This window comes from Puntigrus tetrazona, chromosome 17, assembly GCF_018831695.1.
Source record: "Puntigrus tetrazona isolate hp1 chromosome 17, ASM1883169v1, whole genome shotgun sequence".
In the NCBI taxonomy this organism is placed as follows: Eukaryota; Metazoa; Chordata; class Actinopteri; order Cypriniformes; family Cyprinidae; genus Puntigrus; species Puntigrus tetrazona.
Genome location: NC_056715.1, coordinates 14,128,878 through 14,149,803, shown reverse-complemented (window position 1 = coordinate 14,149,803; position 20,926 = coordinate 14,128,878). Strand labels below are relative to the sequence as shown.

The window sequence follows — 20,926 nt, the reverse complement described above, 5'->3', positions numbered from 1 at the left end:
CTGTGATTAACCTACACGCCGCTCAAACATAGACAATTCTCAGACTGTGGTATCGGTCCCTGGTATCGGGGACTTTTAACGAGTCACGAGTACTTTAGAAAATGTGGTATCGAGGCGATACAGATACCGTATCGGTATCGGTGCATCCTAATATATATACATATACATATATATACATATACATATACATACATATACATATACATACATATACATATATATACATATATACATATACATATATATATATATATATATATATATATATATATATATATATATATATATATATATATATACACATACATATATATATATATATATATATATATATATATATATATATATATATATATATATATATATATATATACACACATATATACATACATATACACATATATACACATACATATATATACACATATACACACATACATATATATACACATATACACACATACATATATATACATATATATATATATATATATTTTATATTATTATTATTATTTATTTTTATATTACATTTCAATTATATTTTTACCCCACACATATTTTTTTATTATTACTGTAATTAAATATAAGTAATGAGGACATACATAGTATACGACGCTGCACACTATTTCCCATACTAGGCTGTGCAGTATGCAGTACTCTAGTATTGAACACTAAAGTGAGGAGGTGTGTCACCTTTTAGCGCGCACTCTTTCTCCCAGGCGGCTTCTTGGAGTGGTGGTGGTGTGATGAAAATGATCTTGTCACTGGACACTCCTACGGACAGCAGGTGTTTGACGATGTCCTTTAAGTTCTCCGTGAACTCCTGGAGAGGCACGTGCTGCGCGGGGTTCCTGTCTGGGCAGAAACGCTCGTGACTGTCAGCCGGTGTCCGGGTCTCGAAGAGACACCTGAAATAACCCTTACCTTCCAACGCGCAGTCATTAGCGCCGAAGAAGACGGTCACGGCCGCAACGGGAGCGTCGGAGACGGGCACGACGCGAGGAAGCACAATCTTAGCCCACCTCGTGTTGTAACCCGACAAGCCTCTGTTTACTACGTCGCATTTTCTAATAAATGAAAGGAGTGATAAAACAATCAATCAATAAAATGGATGCGATAGCACATCCGAGCGGTTAAAACTTGTACCTGGCGAGTTTGTGGCAGATTTCGGATCCCCATCCGTTCGCTTGAAACGCAAACTGAAACAAAAACACGGCGTGTCAGAGTAAAGAGCAAAGCCCGAGCTGCCCTGTGTCCCAAAGTGTTACCTGTGTTATTGAGTCCCCGAAGAGAATGATTTGGGGCCATGTAACTTTCTTTAGAGTCGACATAGTAACACCTGACGACCTCAAACCCGCACCGCCGGTCTGCTAGCAAGCCGCAACGTGCTGATTCGTTTCTAAACGATTCGGTGTTTGAATCTTTGAATCGTTCGCTTGCACGCACTGAATCTTTGAATCGTTTTACTGAACCGCGAAGAGAATACGACTATGATATAATTGATAAATGAGTCAATATGAATGAAATGATTAAACCGTAGTGCATCTAATTTAGATAAATAAACCGTATATAATACATATAGCTTAGAAAAAGTCTCATTCACTTTCCGCCTATTGTAAACATAACTACTTAATATTTAATGAGCAGCATATAGAGAGTATTTGTATGCACTCTATTGAGTAGTTTTGTTTACAATTAATAAAGAGACCTAAAATAGGGCGGTATTTAATAAGCAAGCCTAAATAAACCATATAGAGAGCGTATAGTTCAGTAAGGTGTTATTGAGTCTATTGTAAACTACTATTTAATAAATATCTGTGGCATAGAGTATAGCGGAATATATTCTGTGTGATGAAATACAGACATTAAAGACAGGCTAAATTGAAAAGTGGCATTTTTAGGGCCGACCTGTTACAAAGCCTATTACAGTATAGCTTACAGTTAGCTATAAGCTAAACTGTAAGCTAACAATATCACTTCTAAACATAACCACGTCTGCTGTTTTAAAATATTATGTGACTATAATGTGGTTTTGCGCAGTACTTAGCAGTGGTAAGTTTACATATTTATGGGATAAATCAGGTAATTAATTACTCACCCTCGTGTGTTTCCAAACCCATAAGACCTTCTTTCATCTGTGGCTCAATTTAAATTTTAAGCTGCAACAAAAACATTTTGTGCACAGAAAACAAAACTAACTTCATTCAACGATTACTGTCTTCCCGCATTTTGGAGAGCACTAAGCTGCACGCGCAATGAAAACGTTCAGGGGAAAGCTTGTTTATACGCTGTTTTAAAACGGTAACTCGGGGAGAAGAATTATTAATTGTTTTAATTAAGCACTAAAGGTATCCTCGTAGCTTCAGCCACTGATGTCGCACAGCTATGTCCTTGCTATCTTTCTGGGTCTTGGTTGTTGTCTATGTTGTCCGGTTTCCAATTTCATTAAATAAATGTTAATTTTTGTAACGGATAACGGCGGTTTTACGGGCTAGGAACAACACGAGTGGGCAATTAATGGCAGAATTTTTATTTTGGGGTGAATTATCCCTCTAATGCAAGGTAAACATAGCTACTTATTGTCGCGCGTCCCCTTTAAGAAGCGCTGGGTGGAGTCGTACAGGAAGTGAAGTGTCAACGCAAGTCTCGCCAAAACAGAGAGAGAGCCGCCGATCGCTGCTTTGATGAACCTACCTATTAATAATCATTACAGCCGTACACTGCTGCATAGTGAGCTCAAAACAGAGGTATGGCCCGTGCGCTCGTTTACCAAGTTCAAATTCTCCATGTTTAATTGTAGAGATGCCAGCAGGCGACCAAATGAGAGCCCTTTGCGCTGGCATTAGTCAAGTTAGACGCGGGGTGCCGCTGAGTGTTTATCCTAGCAACGGGTTTCCGTTACTTTCCGCGGGGTTTTCACTAACAATGGTCTCGCGGCGGGTGCGCTCGCGCCTGGGAGAAACCATGAAGCGCGAGCTGAGCGACTCCGTGTCGATTCTTAGAAAGTTACTCAAAGTTTGGCTCCGTGGTTTTATGGGGCGTGGGCTCGCGGAGAGCCCTGAACCCTAGAACACGTCCACGGCGTTTCTCATACTCTTAAAAAGGCAGCGCATGTCTGCCTTTCTAGTGTTTTTTTTTTCTGGTGCATCTGAGCAGAAATTATACATAAGGAACCTTGTTAATTGTGCGTTGCGCTGAGACAGCAACGTCTCTCGGGCAGTTAATAGTTCGGTTAACAGTCATATTTTCTTTTTAATATTTTTTAAAAAAACATTTTAAAAACTATTTAATGAATGATGAGATGTATCATGTTATAATAAAAGAATAATAGGACATTTTAGCCAGAATACCTCTATATAAAGCAATCATATAATTGTATGTTAATTAGCTTTTGTTATGGTTTAGTATTTTATTTAAATAATTTATCTCCAAGTCTAACCTTTTTTATCCTCGGGATACTGTTAATATCTCACAACAGTGTATAAACCTTGAAATATTTTTTTAATTTAAATTTTAAATGTTTGGTCTTGGATTAAAACCCACTTTTACAGGAGGCTGTGGGTTTCTCAGATGATGTGGATGAGTTGAATGATGCTAATTCTGATCTCCTCAGACTCCATCTGCTGGTAAGCTGGAGACCTGCAGCGCTGGCGTCATGGTGAAGGATGTTTCGAAAGGTCAAGAAGCGCCACAGCAGCAGCAGCTCCCAGAGCAGTGAGGTCAGCACTAAGAGCAAGGTCGGTATACCAGTTCATGCATCATTAACAAATATCGGCTGAATTTCCATTTGCACATTTCCATTAGGTATAGCAACAATGCATTACATTGTTATTGGAATCCAGCCGTTCTGTTTTCCGCGAAGGTCATGATAAAGTCTAATCTCGCTTTATCCAGTCAGTAGATTCCAGTTTGGGAGGCCTGTCTAGGTCAAGCACAGTTGCCAGTCTTGACACAGACTCCACCAAGAGCTCAAGTTAGTCCTCACTGAAACATGCAGAAAGCCGTACGCGTGACCCCCGTCTAGTTCCTGACCCTGTTGAACCCTTCAGGTAACGCCGTGTCTGACGCCTGTGCCGAGTTCAGGGTCAAGTATGTGGGAGCCATTGAGAAGCTGCGGTTTGAGATGAGCAAAACCCTGCAGGAGCCTCTGGACCTGATCAACTACATCGATGCGGCTCAGGTAAGGATCGGCGGAAGGTAACCATTAAATGTGTGAACTCTTAAAGGAACAGTGGAAATGTGCTGAAAATGTACTCACCTTCAGGCCGTCCGTGATTTAGGTGAGTTTTGTTTCTTCATCAAAGCAGATTTGGAGGAGTTAACGGCCGTATTTGCTCACCGTTGGATCCTAAGCAGTGAATGGGTGCCGCCACAATGAGAGTCCTGATAAAAACACCAAAGTAATCCATATGACTTCAGTCTATTGTGTAACATCTTGTGAAGTGAAACGCTGCATGTTTGTAAGAATCAAAATCCAAAAAATGAGTCCCTAAAATAGTATTCTCCAGCGAAGAGGTCGTCCTTGTTTTGGAGTGAAAAATAAAAACAGCCCAAAACAATTCTACACGAATATATCTGCACACTTTGATTGTGAGAGGATAACATATAATGGACTTTTTCGATTTTTCAAATTCTTACGGATCATGGATTAAAATAGTTTGATTGATTTGTTTCTTGTAAACACACCGCTTTTTGCTTCAAAAGATGTTCATTGGTGAGCTAGTCATGTGGTTTCATCAGCTGTTTTGAGACTCATTCTGACGGCATCCATTCACTGTAAGGATCTCATTCAAATTAACATTTCTAATCTTTCATATAATAGGAGTTGTTTAACCTAGCAAACTTTGTGTCATGTGACCGCGTTTGTAGAAGCCATATTTCATACGATTCAAGGTTCAAATATATTTAAGATGACTACTTTATCTTATCTCCTGGCCTAGAGGAGAGTGCTAAGTGGCACCATTTATCGTGAAGCAGAAATTAAATAGTTATCATAATATAATGCGTCGAGTCTGAAGACGTTTTTGCTTATATCTCATGCGTTTACTTTAAAGCAAGATGGAAAACTGCCATTTGTGCCTGGAGATGAGGAGATGATTCTGGGGGTGTCCAAGTATGGAGTTAAAGTGGCCTCACTGGACCAGTGTGTGAGTTCATTTAGCTGACCCTGATTTAAAAAAAATAAATAAATAAATAAATAAATGTGTTCCTAGCCCGTAGTTCATATGAGATCATTTAGATGACAAATTCTAATTCTGTGGAAAAGAAACTGAACATTACTGACTCATCATTTCTGTTCACTGAAGTAATTTCTCTCAGTTTCTGATTTGCTATTGACCCTGTGTTCTCAGGATGTGCTTCACCGTCACCCGCTCTACCTGATTGTACGCATGCTTTGCTATGATGACGGTCTGGGTGCTGGAAAGAACCTGCTGGCCCTGAAGACCACGGATGCAGAGCAGCAGGAGTGCAGCATCTGGGTGTATCAGTGCAGCAGTGCGGTAAGATGCAGCAGAAAAGAGGGTCAAATGGATGATGAAGTAAATAGATTTCATTTTAAAATGGAGGAACTAATATTTAGACAAAGTCTATTGTAAAAACATGTAGATGTAAAATGTTTGCACTTTTTAATCAAATTAACAAGTAATACTGATGTTAAAATTTAATTATATAAACCTTTTTATATACAATGACAGCGCATCATCAACATGTTTTACTCATTTATTTTTACATTTATTTTATGACGAGTGATTAATTGTTTAGTCGGACGTCTACATTGATTACCTGAAACAGACTATTTTACATGCGTATCTTTTATATTGATATTCATACTATAAACAGTCCACTACCGGTCAAGTGTTTTTGTTTGGTAAGCTAGTTTTTTTGTTTTTGAGAGCATCTGTTTTCTTAAAAATGACACTAAACGGTAATATTGTGAAACAAAACAAAAAAACCATTGAACGTTTACATTGAAGACTGGAGTAACTATGCTGAAAATACAGCTGTGCCATCAGTCACCAAACTGATTTGGTTTGTGCTGCTCAATATTTTTGTGAAAACTGAGGTTTTCATAAAAATGTGACGCGTTTAAAAACACTTTTGTAACATAAATGTTATTGCTTTTATCACTTTTAAACAGTTTAACACATCTATATTATACACAATTATATTAAAAAACGAAGCCGAACGTTTGAATGGCGGTGTGTATAGATAGATAGATGCTCTGTTCATCTGTGGTGTCTGTAAATCCAACCCATCCTTTGCGCTCTACAGGAACAAGCCCAGGCCATCTGTAAAGTACTGTCCACCTCCTTCGACTGTGCCCTGGCCTCAGAGAAGTCCTGAGCCCTGTTTGGGAGCGTTCCTGTTCTTCCACCCTCACTCGTTCCTTCAGGAGGAGCAGAAGGTGCCCTTTTTAAAAAGCATCTGACAGAAACGCTGGAATTCGTCTCGTTCTGATACAGCCGCTCGCTCTTTGTTCAGCATGAAAGGGCGGCCATCTCAACCAAATGTTTACACCATATACATCGGTCCCATCATCCTCTTCTCTTAACAGCCCCACCGCAACCCAAAAGCCAAGTTTGAGCTGCGTCTATTTTTGTAACCTAATTTAATCTTATTTAATGTAAATATACAGTAACCTCAGAGCACACTTCCCACCGGGGGCCAGTGAATCTGGGATTTTTAGGCTCCAGTGGGATTTGTGTAAACCACGGTACATTAACGTCAGTGTGAACACAAAGATGCTGTAAATCCTTTGCGTCCTTTATATGTAGATGCCCCTCTTTTGTGGTCCTCCTGGTCCAGGTGGGATCGGTTAATACGGTACAATAAATAAATGCAAACATAATGCGGTTCAATCTTGTTTCCCCCCTCTTTTCCACGAGATGGCAGTGTTTTCATCCTGTTGAAGATTAGGAGCGTTTCTAACCGTTCATGTTTAATAACAAAAACATCTCACGACTCGTTAATTAATGAATATAAAACCTGGAGAGGTTTTAAACTACTCAAACAACGGCACACACGATCACGAAATCCATTTTTAATTCCAGTTTTCCCATTTATTTGAACGCGTATGTATATATTTATATATTAGCATCAATGGAGTTTATGGTAAACAGGTGAATAGAGGTGGTTTTCATCTTAGTTAAAAGTGTACTGTAACAGTCTTATCTAACAATACGTCAAAACCTTATCAGTTCAGCTCTCTGTTTACAATTAAATATGCACAAAGCAAAGTCTACATTTATCTACAATCACAGCCGGCCCAGGTGCCGACTCTATACAGGGAGCTAAACACGGATAATTACATCCAAGCACTGCCCGAGTTACAGGTCACTCTGGTCCAAGCTCAATCAAGACTAACATGACTGTAATTAAAAGTTACATAACAGACTCTATTAAGTTGCTCTGCAACCACATCAAACACTGACACAAAACGCTCCGCCGCGGCGCTCCTGCACACAGTTACAGACGGATGAGCATTTCAAAGCTTTAGAAAGGATTAAGAGAAGTGTCGAGGGAAAATGACATGAGGGATTTTAATTTCCTATGGAATACAATTAGAGAGGCGCAGAGTTATTACTGGTGCAGGGAACACCCATCTGGCCAACCAAAGCTGGGAGACTCTGGGAACATCCTCCCGGTTGGCGGAGAGACAGGATTCTTGTTCAAAATGACTAGGTTTTTGAGGTAAAACTCTATTCAATATGTAACTGTTGTGCACGCTGAAGAAAGGTAAGAGCGTTTTAAAAAGGACAGGTCACCCAGAAATGAAAATGCTCACATCCATTTGCTTACCTTCATATTTCAAACCTTTTTATCTTCCACAGAACCAGCCAGGATTAATATTTAAAAATGCCACGGGTGCCTTTTCCCATAATGGCAACAAACCTGTCAAGCTTTTAAAAAATTAATTTTTTGTGCTAATCTGCATGTACCCAGAACTCATATGTTGAGATTAAAAACAAAACAAAAAAAAATGGGTAAAAATATTATTCACTCAATATCTTCCCCTTTAAGCATAAATCTCATGCAAACTTTGCATGTTGTGCCAAGTTTGACATAAGTTGTTTATAAAGTTTGCTTTTCATAAAACTGGTTTGGCATGTCTTGCCAGAGCATATCTGATCTGAATGAGATATTAAACCACAAGCTCAGTTTTAGTTACTAAGACTCTGAGTGTAGTTTACACACAAATGTAAATTCTATCTCATTCAAACCTGTATGACTTTATTATTATTATTCAAAATAAGTTATTTTTGTCTTTACAATAGAAGTCAATAGACTCCAATGTTGTTTGGTTCTAATTGTATCTTGTGTGTTCCAAATAACTCATACAGGTTTTTAACAACTTTTAAAAAAAATCCATTTAAATGATCTCTACCTCACACAAAGTTACAGTAGTTACTTCATTAGATTTGAAATGTAGGAAACTAGCATGAAGCTCATTATGGTGCACAACCTCCACAGTTCCCGTTATTTAAAAAAATGCATTTGAAAGAACATGAGGGTAAAGAAATGACCTTATTCTCATTTTTGGTTGATCGGTTGATTAATGCCAGCGTTCCACAGACCTCTCAAGGCCTCTCCTGCACAAGAGCGTTCAAATCAATAAGAGCATCTAAATCAAGAACACAGAAGGGCAGCTCCAAATTATAAATATCTATACAGAAATAAAGCTCCTTGATGCTCCGAGTGTTCGTGCAGACAGTCTCCCAGCAGGCACAGGGTCAAGATTACTTTCATTCGGTCGCCACGTCCCTCAGCCATCACAAAGCACTCTCGTGTCCGTCTGTTTCTCAGTCTCTCATCCACACAGTGCACTTCAGATATGTCCCGTGTGCGAGCCATGGGCGGCCTATTTATACACTCAGCACTGGGGCAGGTAGCGTGAAACGGGGACATCGGAGGACAGACGGCTCTCGTAGCATATTCCTGGTTTAGCACCGTTGACGAAGCTTTTTTCCAAGCGAGTCCTCAAAAGCCAGCAATGTTCTTGATCATCCTTCTGCCTTTCCTTGCCAACCATGGAATGCGGACATATAAGACCATATTTACAGATCTATGTACTTCAAAAAACAACAGTACGCTGCAGAGCCATCCGTCTAAAATGAATAAGGACGTGAAAGATCTCGGAGTAAAACCTTCATTTTGTCGTCGGAATTGTGGTCATGATAGATTAGGTTAAAGGTGCCTTTATTGAATCGTATCTGGTCCACAAACCAAAAACAAAGAGCCTAAGAAGCCGTTATATTCAAGCCAGGGATTTCGGAAGCTCGATAGAGACGCAAGCCTCGCGACTAAGAGGACGAGGACGACGATGATGATGGAGATGATGATGGTCAGTGAGAGCACGCAGAAGCAGAGAGGTCCGACTCGGTGTCTATGATCTCTGAACTTCAGTCCATGATGAACTGCACGAATGTGACGGGAAATGCTCCTCTTCTCATTGGCTCTCCCTCGATGTGGCCCAGCTACAAAACAATCAGGAGAAAGTATGTTAGAAATGTTCCTCAAACCGTCACCACCGCGCCGCGAGTGTCCAGAGTTTAAATCCCAACTCGACCCCTCCGTCTCCTCTCTCTCCCCCACTGCACTTTATTAAGACAAAACAGACAAAAATAAAATATTTCTTTCTTTTTTTTCAATCCTTAAACTGCGTATAGTGGCGTGAAAAAGCTCATTTATTGAACATATACATAGAGGGACTGAAAAAAATACCAAAATAGAATATTAAAATAAAAAAATGCTAAATAAAACAATTAAAATATCAAAAAATCTCATTAAAAATAATAGTGTATACACTACACTGAATTCAGCTTACAAACCTTTTTACAGCTTAGTCTCCATGAAATATAACCCTTGACAAATCTGAAATCAAGACCAGCGCTGATAGTCTTGTGGGCAGTGTCTTATCATAATCAAGGCAATTGTTAACAACTGTCAAAAAAAGCGAAATGAAAAGGAACAGAGTTTGGGGGATCTGTCCAGTGGAAAACAAGCCGCTGGTCTCACCGAGTTTACTTATTAACAAGCAGCCAGTCACAAGAAGGGATATACAGTCACCTAACGTTTGATCAGGACACTCACCCACCACTCCTGGTCCTCCTCACCGTCCACCACGATCACCTCTCCCTCGGAGAACGTCAGCTCGTCGGGGTTATCAGCCACGCAGTTATACAAGGCCTTCACGCGCTTCGGCCTCTGATACCACACAGCCATTCAGTTTGAAAACAACAACATGTCAGTTAGTGTCTTCTAAACGGGTTTCATTTGAGAGGTGTAGCCCAAACCCACGGAGTCTCCGTTTACATGTACATGTTTACGTCAAGGCAAACCAACTGCTAGCATACAAGCTACGTGCAAACCTTGCACAAAAGATATGCCGGCTAACATCGTAATCTCATTCGGTTCACTAGAAAATTATGTTAAATGGCGACAGTCAATTTTTACTTTAATGCTACTTCATATGTTAATAACAGTATATAAACTTTTTTTAAATTAGTACATGATGAGCACCAGAATTCGACTCAGAATATGAATAACTTCTGCTTGGATGCTCTTCTGTTCAGTCAGGGACCATGTGTTTGTAACGTAGCTCTTAAATGAATCTGCGGCCCAAATATAGTGGAGTATTCTAGGTAATATATTTTCCGTCTGTGCTGTTCTAAAATGTTTTTAAAGTCGTTGATAACTGCAGTGTCAATCATTGCCATTATAAGCCCATTACGTATAATAAAACAATTTTTAAAAACATTTTCAATGAGAAGCAACGTAAAAGCCTGAGGTTTTTATTATCCTCACAGTAATGATCTGCTATGAAATTATCGAAGGGCAAATTAATTAAAACCCAGTGCGGAGATGTTATTTTATCTAACACACATCTGATTTTTGATTCCTTCATGAATTGACCAGATTCACTTTTCTTTTCATGCTTGAACATACCAGGTACGTTTTTCTGGGCATGTGCGTAGCAGCTAGAGCTTGACCGGCGGCGTTTTGGGAGCCTCCAGGAACTTCTTTAGCTGTTCCGCAAAACAGGAAGTGACATGGCGGTTAGCTTTGCATCTTCACTCCAACAATGGCCACCGGGCTTTTTTACGAAAGCAACATCAACTTACAGTCCACGTGGTTTCTCTGACATCTACCCGGTCTCTCGATGGATCCGGAGCGCATCAGCGTGCTTTTACTGAAGGTTTTGTCCGCGCTGCAACCGACAAGAACAGATGTGAGTGTGGTGTAGGTTTCTGGCTACCGTATTTCCACTCGGGGTCACGCTGGTAACACCATTAGTAATCCGAGCGCCCTACTTGTCCGGTCCTCCGGCACCGTGTGCGTGAATGAGGACTTGAATAGGAATTAACGACCTGGTAAAGCGGTATTTCCCTACAGGCATTTTCCACCTCTGTGTTCAGATAAGGACACGCTCACCTTTTACTCCCCAAACGCTAGCGGCTGATTGAGTGGATATGTACATGTGTGCATGCTTTCGCGGGCTGTTCAGTGTTCTGACCTTGTAGCCCGGCCGATGTTCTGAGCGGGCGGCCCCTGTCCGGGTTTGGGTTGTATGGTCATGGCCTCCATCATGCTGCCGGTTTTAGACACAGAATGAGGAGCTCCGCTGGGAAGAAGGACTGAGCAGAGATCGTATCAAATTAAAGATCCTCACAACTAATTAAACCTCTGAATACATTTTTTAAATAAACTTTTTTAATTTGTAAAAATATTTTTGTATGGTTTAATTAATTACAAATAAAATGTTTCATTTTTATTACTTCTTTATATACGTTTTATTTTTTATGTTTTATTAAAACATTATATAAAAATATATATCGCATAGTTACAGCGTATTAAATATTGTAGACATTAACTATTTACTATGTTATTTTTATCATTTAAAATAATGATGTAAAGGTAATTATGAACATAAAGGTACTTTTTTCTGAAATTGAGATTTATATATCATCTAAAAGCTGAATAAATATATTTATGATTTGTTAGGACAGGACGATATTTGACCAAAATAAAACCATCTGAAAATGTGGAATACAAATAACTTAAATACTGAGAAAGATCTTTAAAGTTATCCTTAGCAATGCGTATTTATATATATTTACAGTAGGAAATTGACTAAATATCTTCATGGAATGTGATCTTTAGTTAATATTCTAAAAATCAATCACTTTTGACATATATGTTGTATTTTGGGCTATTGCTACAAATATACCAGTGATGTTTTTTTTTTTAAATGTGTATATATATTTTCTTCACACATTCAGCCTTCATTTTCTTTGGTCTGTGCCGTTTTTAAATGCAGGGAACGTGTGCTTTATTTTGTTGCTTGTTTTCAAATAAGAAAATTCAATTTTAAAAAATCTAATATAATAGCATTCCTATATTTTATTCCTAACAGTAATAAAAAAAAAAATAAAACATTTAAAATACACTGACATTAAGGCATTTTTTTAACTTTTAGTTTTAAAACTCTTTCAAGTTATTTAAAAGATTTGATCCTGAATTACGAGAACAAAAAACACTTATTAACATCCGGCGTCTGCCATTGGTTCATAAATATTAATATTAACACGAACAGACAGCAAAGGACAAAAATGTAATTAATATTCATGCGGTAAGACATTACAAAAAGGTGATCCAGGATCAATCAAAGAACAGCCCATCCTTAATCTAAATCCAAACACAAAGCAGCACATGAAGCCGAATCCCTGGCCAGGATCAAGCTTCACTCGTTCACATACAGCCAACTCACGGGACGTGGATGTGCCCCGTAAGGGCGGCGCTGGAGGATGCATGTTGGGGGGGTCAGAGGAAGATCGCTGCCTGCCGGTCAGGTCTAGGGAGCCAGGTTTCCAGCCGGGAGATCCCTGAGCCATTCCAGCAAGACCAGACGGCTGAACTGTGGGAAGGACAGGAGAAGAAGAGAGCCACTTCAGAACGGTCTGAGGGAAAGCTCTGGAGCCGCTCCAGACCAGCAGAGCTCCGTTATGCACCTAATTTCATTAGCGTCTTAAGAATGCGGTTCATTGTGAAGTCTGAGGTTTGAAAGAAAAGATCTATGGGACTCCGTTCGAAGTCCTAACAGAGAGGCCAAACATCTTGTTCGGAACCGATCAATCTGTGTTTTTTATCCGAGTTGTTCACTAGCTTATGTCATCTCAACAGATCCGTGAGGCCTTCTGCTCTGGGAGCGCTCATGTAGGTCAGTGTCTTCACACGGCCGTTGCCATGGAGCTCTGCCGTGGAACGAGGTGAGGACTCAAGAACAGGTCAAATGAGATTTCTAAAAATACAGCAGCATAATGTGACCTGAATGATAATCATACAGGGTCAAACGGCAAACAATATTATATATAGATATAATTTTTTATTTATATGTATGATTGTATGATTACATGATCTATTCAAATAGTTAAAAATTCCATGCATTAAATAATAACAAAATAACAACAATAAAATGTATTATATAATAATTATAATCTAAATAATAATAGTAATATATTTGCAATTATAAATTAATCTAAAAATTAATAATATAATAATTATAAACAAATGAAATAAACTAAAAAAATTCATCATTACTACATTGCAACACTTTTTATTCATATTTTACTTTTGTCTGGTGATATGACTACATAATCTAATATATAAAATAATAACACAAATAACAACAGTAATATTAATTATATAAATAATAATAAACAATAGTAATGTTATTAATATTTTTAATATCAGTGAATATGATTAAATGAACACACTACATAATTAACTCATTAAATTAAAACAGCATTAATAGAAATAATAATATTAGTAGTAGTCGTAGTAGCTAGTTAGCTAACACCTTTTTTTACAGTGTCCTTGCTAACAGTACATTATGCATAATTTCAAATTACTCAAGACTAGTATTCCAACTATAACCTACAGTACATGTATAGTACATGTAAAAAAATATATATTTATGATACGAAAAATATTATGTTTATTTTGTAACAAGGACAACTTATATTGTAACCATTAATTATTTTATTTACAATTTCCTTATTCTCTTTTTTTTTTATGTAATGGAAGAGAAGCTGGCGTATTTGAGCTAATGGAAATATACAGTACCTAAATTTCGTGGTGGCAGAGGTGGAGCGGAGGTGGACAGGGCGACCGGCGAGTTGGTGTTGATGATGGTCCCGTAGGTCTCGTTGTTGACCAGGTTGGGCACAAAGCGCTGCTTGTCTTTGACCATGTCTCGAGCGTCTCGTGGCAGGCTGGCCGGACTGGGCTGAAGGGAATTACTGCCCGGGGTGTAGCAGCTGATGGGCCTCTCGTCCCGCCGGTGAGGACTCGACTACACACACCATGCAAACACATTTTCTCATTTGTTTTAAGTTTTTTTATACCTACTTAAAATAACCCAAATGCAGTTGGACAGACACTAACTGCGCAACGGATGACCGCAAGTTTTGCGAATTGTTAAAAATCGAATCCATCTCATCTACTTGCAAATGAACTGGCATCTACAACCTCACCTTCCCGTCCAGATCTTCGTCGCTCTCGTCCAGGTCTTCGTGCTGAAGTCTCCACTCATACTCCACGTGCACATGAGCGTTAAACTTCCCAGCAAGCGCCTGGTTCAGCTAACAGACCGACACACGTCATGAACCAACACTTCTTAGCAGCTAGGCCAGTTATCGCTCATATAAACAGATGCATATACAGATCAAACGACGGCTCACCAGTTCCTCACACTGCAGGTGTTTGAGTCTCCTGGCAATGTCCAGCGGCGTCTCGCCAGCCTCGTTAGCTAAACACACACACACACACACACACACAAAAAAACTAAGAATGCATTGGTTTGACGCACCCCACATTCTGTACTCTTGGCCTTCCTGTATTGGATTTTATTTAACAGACAAGACAAAGCCAAGTCTATCCAGACGGCTCGCTCACAATAGACGCTGGCGGGGATCTGAGAGGAGATTCCCTGGCACACATTCCCCCTCCCACATACAAGCGCTAGGACACATACGGCTCCGTTATCTTTACTTCGCATTGTTGCTGGACAGATTGTTAATAACAGGACAGCAACAGCAACCACAAACCCTCTCCAATCAACTTCTCCCAGGAGTCAAAAATAAAAACACGCAAGCAGACAAAACAAGCTGTCTCTGAGTCCTTAAAGACATCAGGAAAGAGATCCCGTCGAAAAGTCACACCCAAACTTCCTGTTTCGCTGCATACCGATGTCGATAGAGGCTTTTCCTCTGAGCAGCAGTTTGAGACACTCGCTGTTGTCCGTCAGGCAGCAGTAGTGCAGCGCCGTGCTTCCTTTAGCCGTTTGCTTATCCAGGTTTAAACTGCGGAGAGAAGCAAACACAGAAAACACTCGATCGCAGGTCTCCAGTGCAGCCACGGCTCTGTGAGCTTGACTTTTAAATAGCTTTGGTCAAAAAAAGCTGTTTTAATTGGAATTAGTTGCGGGGAGTCAGTAAACTTGGGGAGGGTCTTTCCCGCTCGGCTGTCTGGGTCTTGCCTGTTCTGGGTGAGGAAGTCCACGATGTGAAGGGAGGTTCTGTCCACCAGCCTCACGGCCAGATGAAGCGCCGTCTCACCTTGTTCCTACCACAGAAAACCAAACAAAAACACAACGTGACGAGTTTAGACCGGAGCTGTTTGGGTTTATGCATATTACCGGACCGTGATATTTTGGATATATTGTGTGAGTATAACACCATGTAACCTTTCAGGGAGATGACGATACGGTGTCAGGTGTTCAGCTGAGACTAAAGCATTTATAGCACACAAATTGTCTGCACAAAAAATACTGATATGGTAAGCACAGTTTTTTTTTTAAAATGAAATATCACATTAATTATTACTACAGTAATAATAATAAATAAACAAGAGATCGTATTTAAATTGTGTGTTATTTTTTTTTTAATATACAATGGTATAATTTGGGTGTTAATATATAAACTAAACGAAAGGGTAAATATCTACTGTGATTTTATAATACATTTGTAAGGAAACGCATTAGTGTTCTTAAATGATTTTATTTCAACCGCATTCAAGTTTGTGTGTGTGTATAAAGTACTTAATGAATAATTAAAAAATAATATAGAAATATTTTTGAACTTGAATTTTTTTATAAAGTAAAAATCTAAATTTACCATAAAAACACAAGAAAAATATGTATCTTATACATATATACACACACACACACACACACACACACACACACATATATATATACACACACACACAAACATATACACATATATATATATATATATATATATATATATATATATATATATATATATATATATATATATATATATATATATATATATATATATATATATATATATATATATACATACACATATAATATATATATATATATATATATATATATATATATATATATATACACACACACACATACAGTTTTTATGTATATATAAATACACTAACATGCACGTATATATTTTAGAAAAATATCTTATTTTTACATATTTTACATATATTTCTGTAAATCAACCTAAAACTTATTTTATATGTGATTAATCTTGATTAGCCATTTGACAGCACTAATAATAATAATAATTGAACTATATATATTTTTTTACATGACTTAAAAGTATAAATGAAATCTGCAGCTGAATAACTCCTGTCCAGATCAAGCTGAGATGTGAAAAGCACTCACATGGCCATTGGCCAGAGGAATGGGCTCCATGAGGTCCACACCCTCAGCGTAGACCTGTATGAGAGAGAAAATGTCCCGGGCTTTCACAGCGTCACAGAGCGTGTGCAGTTTGGACAGCGCGTCTGGACACTTCTTACGAGCAAAGCGTTTCTCTGTGTATTTAGCCATGATGAAGTCTTTCCTCGCCTGCCTGCGCCATTACAGGAAATTAAATAAGTACAACGATACGATATAAATTTGTATAATGACATAAAGCGATGACAAATCTCGGCTTACATGTCACTGGCTGGATTGGGTTTGATTACATCTTCCGCTGTCAGACAAGCTTCCATGATCTCATTAAACCCAGCATTCCCCACGTTCTTGGCCAGCTAAAACCACAACACAAACACATGCATAAAATCAACAGCGATGCAAAACTAATCGCATTTCGCAACTCTAAAGTACCAACAAAAAGACATAACGCGTTTACTTAGGGTCCATTTGATCTGTTTTGCTACTTCATAATGTCCCAATCAGCCTAACAATGTATCTTGGCGTTCAATCAGAGACGCGAGCCTTTCTCGCTGTGGCTAACGGTCTTCCGTAATTGCTTTAATGATCCTAAATTGCTGGCCAAAAAAACGCTTTGGTCTGAAATCATGCGTGCGGAACGGCTCCCGAGAGCCCGAGTGATTCGAGCAAACCCTGTAAAAATTTCAAGCACGAAGTCTGAATCAAAAGAAACCAAATAAATAAAGCCAGCGTGAGGCTTAGAGAATCTGCGGAGATGATCAAAGATCAAGCACTAACCAAGAGCTCCGAGGTGCTGAGAACATCCAGCGTTAGTGACTGGATTCTGGAGTAGTGAACGCCCAGCTCCCGGTGGATCCCTGAACACTCGATGCACGTCAGGATGCCCAGGTTTGTGGAGAGCCACGTGGGGCCTGAGGGAGAATGACAGAGTCAGGAAGAAAAACAAACTACTTCAACAGAGGCTGTCAATCAAGAACGTGTGATATTTTAGAAAAGATGAAAAGGCTTGCGCTCATTCCCGCTACGCATGACAAGTTTATGATCAGTTATGCAGATTGCTGGAGCTAGCGGTTAACACGTATGCTAGGAAATCTTGAAACATTTCTTGATCCTAAAAAATATTTTTAAATATAATACTAATAATAGTATAATTGTACTTATAGTACATTATAAGTATGTTACAATACTATTTTATGAATTCATTACATTATATAATGATTCATTATTATTTAATAATAACACTAACAATAATAATTATTTATTTATACAGAACAATTATATAATTATTACTTAATTTTTATTATAACACATCTAAGTAATTCCTAATTAATGATGATAGAAGCATAAATGCAGTACATATTCACTAATATACATTTCAGTGATGTATCATGATTGTTATTAATAATAAAAGATGAAAAATGTTGTACAATTTCATTATATGAAATACATTACATTCTATAATAATAATAACAACTATTATTATTATTACTACATTTTACCATCATTATTATCATCATTACATTTTGACATTGTATTACTACTATTGTAAGACATCATATTTAATACATTTAATAATAATCCGTTTTGACATGCTGTTGTTGTCTTGTCAAGTAACTGACTGGTCCAAACATAGCAGCCTATGCAAACTCAATCTTTCTAACGTTATAAGTTCCTTCACTAGCAGTTTCCACTTTGCTCTTCCTGTGAGTCGATTCAAAACAGCCCCCTTCCCTCTTTCTTTCTCCACTTCCTCCTTCCTGTCGGGTTCCAGGTCACTCACCGGGAGCTCCGCAGTCGCAGCAGACGTCGTTGCCCGCCATCCGCTTGACCTCTCCCAGGATGGCCTTGGTCAGCTCCTGCACAATGTTGTTCTCTCCTACATGCTGGTCACCCTTAAAGGCGTTGTTGAGCGCCTCCTCCTTGCTGTTCTGCAGCACTGAGATCCATCTGAGAAGAGAATCGTGAGGAACAAGGAACTAAGAGCACTGACTCTACCGACAGGAAAAGATTTTCATAGGGAAGAAGAAGGGCTGAGGAAGAAAGGCTTTCAAACAAATAACAACCAGGATGTTAATTAGAGGGACAGTTATACATACATATATACACATATACATATACACACATATATATATATATATATATATATATATATATATATACATACACACATATACATATATATATATATATATATATATATATATATATATATATATATATATATATATATATATATATATATATATATATAATTTTAATATAAAGTACTGAAGTGAAGTGAAAGAGTTCAAGAACACAAACGAACGATGATTCAAATCAGTGAATCATTTTTTGCACCCGATTAAATGATTCCGATATTTCCAAGTCTAATATTCTCCAAAGCTGATGACTGTCCAGCCGGCCCTCACTTGTCTTACTTGTTGGGGAATAACAGCTAATTACAGGAAGAGCTGCAGTATTTTGGTGCTTTCAGTTAGCTATTCCCTCAAACTGTAGGGGATGTCCCTGTGACAGGTTTCCTCTGAAAACAGAACAGGGACACACACAGACAAACACACTCACATTTGACACTCCGGCTCATCCTCCGCCTGGAAATGATACGTTCTGTCATCTAGGAGTGAAAGAAGAACAGGAAGACTGCGTTAGATGAAAGCACAACGAGATCTTGGAGAAAACAAGTAAACCTTTGACAATTCTGGATCTGTTTAGAGCTCTATATTTTGTCCGTCCCTTTCTTACAAGCATACACTGACCGTTAACTGAAATCTGCAGACAGGACATGACTTATAGCCACCGGGACTGACTTTTCAGACTGAAACTCAAAACAAAAGTCGTGTAGTGTTTTCTAGCTTTGAGTAATAAATGTGTTGCCAAAACAAAAACATACATGCATGGCCCAAATATTGTTAATCCTTATCTTTCCTATATTACCCAACACACTATATAAGCTGCTTTGTATTAAATGTGAGGCCTTTTCGGTTGTCCTGGCAACCACTGTTGGGGGCATTAAATAATCTAATTACAAAGTAAATGTAACTGTAATCAGTTGCAATTAAATTAGTTACTTATGAAAGTGTTTACGAATACAAAGGGGATTACATCAGTTTTTTTTCCCATTTATTAATGCCATTTTAGCCTTTATTTTGAAAGAATAGCAGCTGCACCGAAAGTGCGGTGGGAGACAGTCATTTGAGTATTCTGTTTATATTTTATTTGTAATTCTAATCAAGTCTTCAAATTCATCTAATTTTTATATTTATTTCTTTATTTCACCTTCATTTCAATTGCATAAAAATGATGATGATTGTTTTAACGGAGTTCACAATAACACCACTGATAGTCTGATCAAAAAAATAAAACATTGTGCTGGTTCATGGAGGAGAAAACCAGAGTGACATTGTGACGGTTCAAGGAAAAACACTTAAAAAAAACCAAAAGGATGGGACAAATACTCCCGCTCATAAAGGGACACATTAACTGTACTTGTTTTTCTCTCTGGCATTAGCTTCCTGTGGTCTGACGAGATATTAAAGGAAGCACAGGGACATGGGAGAAAACCCCTCAGCTCAGGGCCAGTGTTTCCTCAGCCTCTACTTCCTCATAGATAACAACAACAACAACAGCACTGTAACACTGTAGCCTTGAATGTTACACCGAAACTCTAATTATAGAGTACATATACAAATGCATGAAGTCTTTAAAAAATACAAATCATCATTTTTACCATTTATTAATTCATTAAACCAATCTGAGTGATTTTTATCAGTAAGAAAACAGCCTTTCGGTTGGTTGGTTTGGGATCTAAGATCAGCTTCTGTACTGCTGCTCTTAACATTTTTGCTCGCGGCGTTCTCAGTTTCATCTTTAGCAGCCGAGCTTTAATTAAGTTTTACAGAGCTCCTATATCAGATTTATAAACGCGTGTGAGAAGTAACGGTGACGGGTGTAACCATACGGGAGATGAGGTCGAAACTCTTCTTCTCCTCTGGGTTGTGCTTCACTTGACAGGTGAGAAGATTGAGTTTGGCAGGAGGTCTGTTAGCCTGAGACACAGAGAGAAAGAGACACAGAGCAACGGTTACGCTCATCTCTACATACAGGCCTAACGCTGCTGTTTACTGTTAAACTTGACAAATGTACACTTTAATAGTAATGATAACCTAACGCTGTTTGAAATCATGTAATATACGAACCCTA

General features: G+C 38.4%; 3 protein-coding genes across 6 annotated transcripts in view; 1 reads left to right on the top strand and 2 right to left on the bottom strand.

The window, feature by feature from the left end:
- Positions 1-1,424, bottom strand: part of iah1 (isoamyl acetate hydrolyzing esterase 1 (putative)) — a 12,383-nt gene extending 10,959 nt beyond the window's left edge. The window contains exons 1-4 of the mRNA XM_043262955.1: positions 1,269-1,424; positions 1,147-1,199; positions 925-1,067; positions 694-855 (exon numbers count right to left, since the gene is read on the bottom strand). Coding sequence (XP_043118890.1) covers positions 694-855; positions 925-1,067; positions 1,147-1,199; positions 1,269-1,331 — 421 coding nt within the window. The 5' untranslated portion in view covers positions 1,332-1,424. The remainder of the gene's footprint in view (positions 1-693; positions 856-924; positions 1,068-1,146; positions 1,200-1,268) is intronic.
- A 1,166-nt stretch (positions 1,425-2,590) lies between these two features.
- Positions 2,591-6,860, top strand: itgb1bp1 (integrin beta 1 binding protein 1). The gene is made up of 7 exons (XM_043262967.1): positions 2,591-2,747; positions 3,614-3,737; positions 3,895-3,973; positions 4,050-4,180; positions 5,055-5,147; positions 5,352-5,501; positions 6,274-6,860. Exons 2-7 carry the CDS (start codon positions 3,666-3,668, stop codon positions 6,343-6,345), a joined length of 597 nt encoding a protein of 198 aa, XP_043118902.1. The 5' UTR covers positions 2,591-2,747; positions 3,614-3,665; the 3' UTR covers positions 6,346-6,860.
- Positions 6,861-7,035: 175 nt separating this feature from the next.
- Positions 7,036-20,926, bottom strand: part of asap2a (ArfGAP with SH3 domain, ankyrin repeat and PH domain 2a) — a 50,757-nt gene continuing 36,866 nt past the window's right edge. For all 4 annotated transcript variants that reach the window (XM_043262911.1, XM_043262912.1, XM_043262913.1 and 1 more), the window contains 17 exons: positions 20,685-20,772; positions 19,292-19,340; positions 18,510-18,676; positions 17,507-17,640; positions 16,991-17,085; positions 16,715-16,904; positions 15,539-15,624; positions 15,247-15,362; positions 14,742-14,809; positions 14,535-14,642; positions 14,125-14,353; positions 12,770-12,916; positions 11,516-11,636; positions 11,124-11,209; positions 10,948-11,027; positions 10,093-10,206; positions 7,036-9,476 (listed from right to left, as the gene is read on the bottom strand). In XM_043262911.1, coding sequence (XP_043118846.1) covers positions 9,402-9,476; positions 10,093-10,206; positions 10,948-11,027; positions 11,124-11,209; positions 11,516-11,636; positions 12,770-12,916; positions 14,125-14,353; positions 14,535-14,642; positions 14,742-14,809; positions 15,247-15,362; positions 15,539-15,624; positions 16,715-16,904; positions 16,991-17,085; positions 17,507-17,640; positions 18,510-18,676; positions 19,292-19,340; positions 20,685-20,772 — 1,953 coding nt within the window. In that variant the 3' untranslated portion in view covers positions 7,036-9,401. The remainder of the gene's footprint in view (positions 9,477-10,092; positions 10,207-10,947; positions 11,028-11,123; positions 11,210-11,515; positions 11,637-12,769; positions 12,917-14,124; positions 14,354-14,534; positions 14,643-14,741; positions 14,810-15,246; positions 15,363-15,538; positions 15,625-16,714; positions 16,905-16,990; positions 17,086-17,506; positions 17,641-18,509; positions 18,677-19,291; positions 19,341-20,684; positions 20,773-20,926) is intronic.